This window comes from Tarenaya hassleriana, unplaced genomic scaffold (assembly GCF_000463585.1).
Source record: "Tarenaya hassleriana unplaced genomic scaffold, ASM46358v1 Cleome373, whole genome shotgun sequence".
Taxonomy (NCBI): Eukaryota; Viridiplantae; Streptophyta; class Magnoliopsida; order Brassicales; family Cleomaceae; genus Tarenaya; species Tarenaya hassleriana.
The window spans coordinates 7,354-10,280 of record NW_010966737.1 but is presented as its reverse complement, the minus strand read 5'-3'; the positions used below and the strand labels follow the sequence as shown (position 1 = coordinate 10,280).

At 36.7% G+C, this 2,927-nt stretch overlaps 1 protein-coding gene across 2 annotated transcripts; it reads right to left on the bottom strand.

The window, feature by feature from the left end:
- Positions 1-706: 706 nt before the first annotated feature.
- Positions 707-2,118, bottom strand: LOC104822793. Of its 2 annotated transcripts, none has more exons than XM_010554140.1 (2): positions 1,364-2,118; positions 707-974 (listed from the first exon to the last, which is right to left on the bottom strand). In XM_010554140.1, exons 1-2 carry the CDS (start codon positions 1,764-1,766, stop codon positions 958-960), a joined length of 420 nt encoding a protein of 139 aa, XP_010552442.1. In that variant the 5' UTR covers positions 1,767-2,118; the 3' UTR covers positions 707-957. The 2 variants fall into 2 exon arrangements, with proteins under 2 accessions (XP_010552442.1, XP_010552444.1); XM_010554142.1 differs by having other exon boundaries at positions 707-1,128; positions 1,364-2,117.
- Positions 2,119-2,927: the final 809 nt, after the last annotated feature.

Genomic DNA, 2,927 nt, shown 5'->3' with positions numbered 1-2,927 from the left:
TTTTTTTATTTAAATTTAAAATGAGTTTTTTCATCTTTTAATAAAAGTCTGAGAGTATAATAGGTCTTTGCATCACTTCTCCCTATTTTTTTTAATTTGGATTTTCAAAGGTATAAGAAGAAGTCCTTATTGTAGTCAAAGGGTAGATTGGATATATCCCCTACGAACGATCTTGAAGGCAATAGTTGACTTAGAGAGCGTGATATGCACACGCAGAAAAAGCGAGTGGGGGTTGTTTTTTAAAGGTGAAAACAGAGGGCCCATCAAGTTCCAATAACTCGGCCGGTTGTGGGCCCCACAAATTTTATGAAACGCTCTAGCCTCTAGATAAGCATAGACCTGTCATTGTACACGTGTCTCTCTCCGCTTATCGACGTCACTGTCCCTCCTCCACCCATTTTTGAATTTAATATTTCTCTTTCCAAAACCTTTCTCAAAAACAAAATTAAAATACATTAATTTCCTTCTAACTAATGTGAAAGAAAAACATTTAGTACCAATTTTTATTTTGAGTTAAAATTTAATTTTAATTTTTATAAATTTAAAAATTATTTTTTTAATTGTTTAATTGATTTTTTCATCTAAATAATTTTTCAAATTTTATAAAAAGTTGATTATTATTATTTTTTTATTTTAGGATTTTAAAACTCCGAAAACCTTTTTACCTTTCCACACAGTTCATCCATCCATATTTCTTGAGACCAAATGGCCATATAAAACGAAACTTCCTATCCTCGATCTCATCAAAGAAATCGTTTTACACGAACCATTAAAACATCAGAAAATCATATGGCCTTGTTGTGTATTCTACTCCAAAACTAGGAAAGGGGAAAAAATGAAAACGTAAAAAAAAAACCCCCAAATATGAAATATGAACAAAACGGAAGATTAAGAAGTAAAATAGTCTCTCCTTCATCTCGCATGTCTTAAGCTCCGAAGTTGTGGCAGCAACTTACTTCACAAAAGCTTCCATTCTGCGACATGTGGACAGAATCAGGAGCTGGTTAGTCAACGTGAGACATTAGCCATCATCTACACCCTTCCTCCATATTTGTAATCGCCATGGAAACAGTGAGTGAAGCTAGTTTGCAGGCTGAAGTTTTCTCCAATGGAGTTTTACCTAGAAACCTACAGGAAACACAATGTTGGCGTGGAACAAACAAGAGGGTTTTTTCCCGACACCAAATCCAGAGACCAACAATGTTCCGACATCGATTGAGACAGAGCTAAGATCACCAACACAGAATAAGCGTTTCCAAGAACCCATACTGGATCTGTAGAAGATCGTTCCATCTTCTAAAGCTACACAAACAATACGCATACGGATCGAAGAAACAGAAAAGGGAACTTCAGCATAAGTTACCTGGAATTTCCTTGCCGGGGGAAGACGGAGGAGCCAAGGCGTAACAGAGGACGGACCTTCCGGCCATGGAGATGGCGGATACGATCCCGGCGACATAGAAGACCATGATCAAACCCAGAACCCAAGGCATCAACAGAAACCCTATGAAGAAAGTCACAGATCCGCAGAACATCAGAGCCACCGATATCCCTAGCAGCAGCGATGCAAATCCCGCCGGAGAAATCTGGTTCGTCGCCGATGACGACGGCGGCGGACGTCTTCCCGTCAGCTGATTTGGGCTTTCCGGCAACTGATCGGGAAACGTCATGGGCATCGGCGGAGACCGGAGGAGACTCAGGACAAGAGCCGAGAGCTCGTAGAAAACCCTAGATTGCTGATCTCGCTGGTGCTGTTGCCTTCTCATCTTCAATGGAATACCCAATAATTTTCTCTGGAGAATTCCGAAAGAAGAAATCTTTGTATATAAGACTTGGATTTTAAGTTAAATCTTCGCCAAAATCGAGGCAAATGGATAAACTGGGGTGACAGAGACCCGTCTAGATTTATCCAAAGCCGCCGATTGATTGGATACAGATTTAATGTTCCTTGCCAAATGGGGGAAGTTGGATACCGGGAAAATGTCTGTTTGTGTCTCGGGAAAATTAAAAAGGAAATCACAACTGGGGCAGGGGAAGGCAGATATCAAAATCCTTCGCCGTTTTCTCTGTTTCCCCCTTGTCCTTGGTTGTCACTTTGTAATGAGAAACAGAAAAACGGGAAAACGGCTGGGATAAAAATGGAGAAAACAGTGGAAGTATCCAAAATTTATAATTTACAATTTCTCATTTTAATATTTTGATTTTATATACATTTCCTTACCCAAAACAAATGATTTTATAAAATGGATATATTTATTTCTTTTAATATATCCTGTATTATAAATATATAGTTTTTTATTCTTTCCAAACATTGATGATCGAATGACGTGATATTTGTAACCATTTATTCTTATACCAAGATAATCTCTAACTTTCAAAATATTTGTGTGCTGCGTAAAACGAATAAATAATTTGAAATTAGTTGGTTTAAAGTATTGATTAGTTCATAATTTTAAAATTAATGATAACGTAAATCATTCTTTCATACAAGATATCTATATAGTCACTTAAATACCGTATATTTATAACCCAACAATTGATGATATAGTGGTGAGAGGTGACAAAGACATCCTCAAGTTCATGAGTTCGATTCTACTGTGGAGTATGGATGTAATTTCTGGACTAAAATGGTCCATATATAAAGGTTGATCTCGGGTCTAGGGTGGATGTAGTCGGGTCGAAAGCTCAAAGAACTATCCTGGTTATCAAAAAAAAATATCGTCTATTTATAAATCCTTATATAATAGCATATTACAAAACGAATGAGAAAAAAAAGATTTATTAATAGACGTTAAAAATAAAAAACTTTCAACAAAACTCCAAGATCAATACACTCATATAACCATAGCAACCATTAACTAATTATTATTCTTCCATCGTTATTGACGAAGACGCCGCATCTGTCTTAGATTCCAAAACAGTTAGAA

Coding starts and splice junctions, on each gene's coding strand:
- LOC104822793 (XM_010554140.1), bottom strand. CDS start 1,766: ATGAGAAGGCAACAGCACCAGCGAGATCAGCAATCTAGGGTTTTCTAC.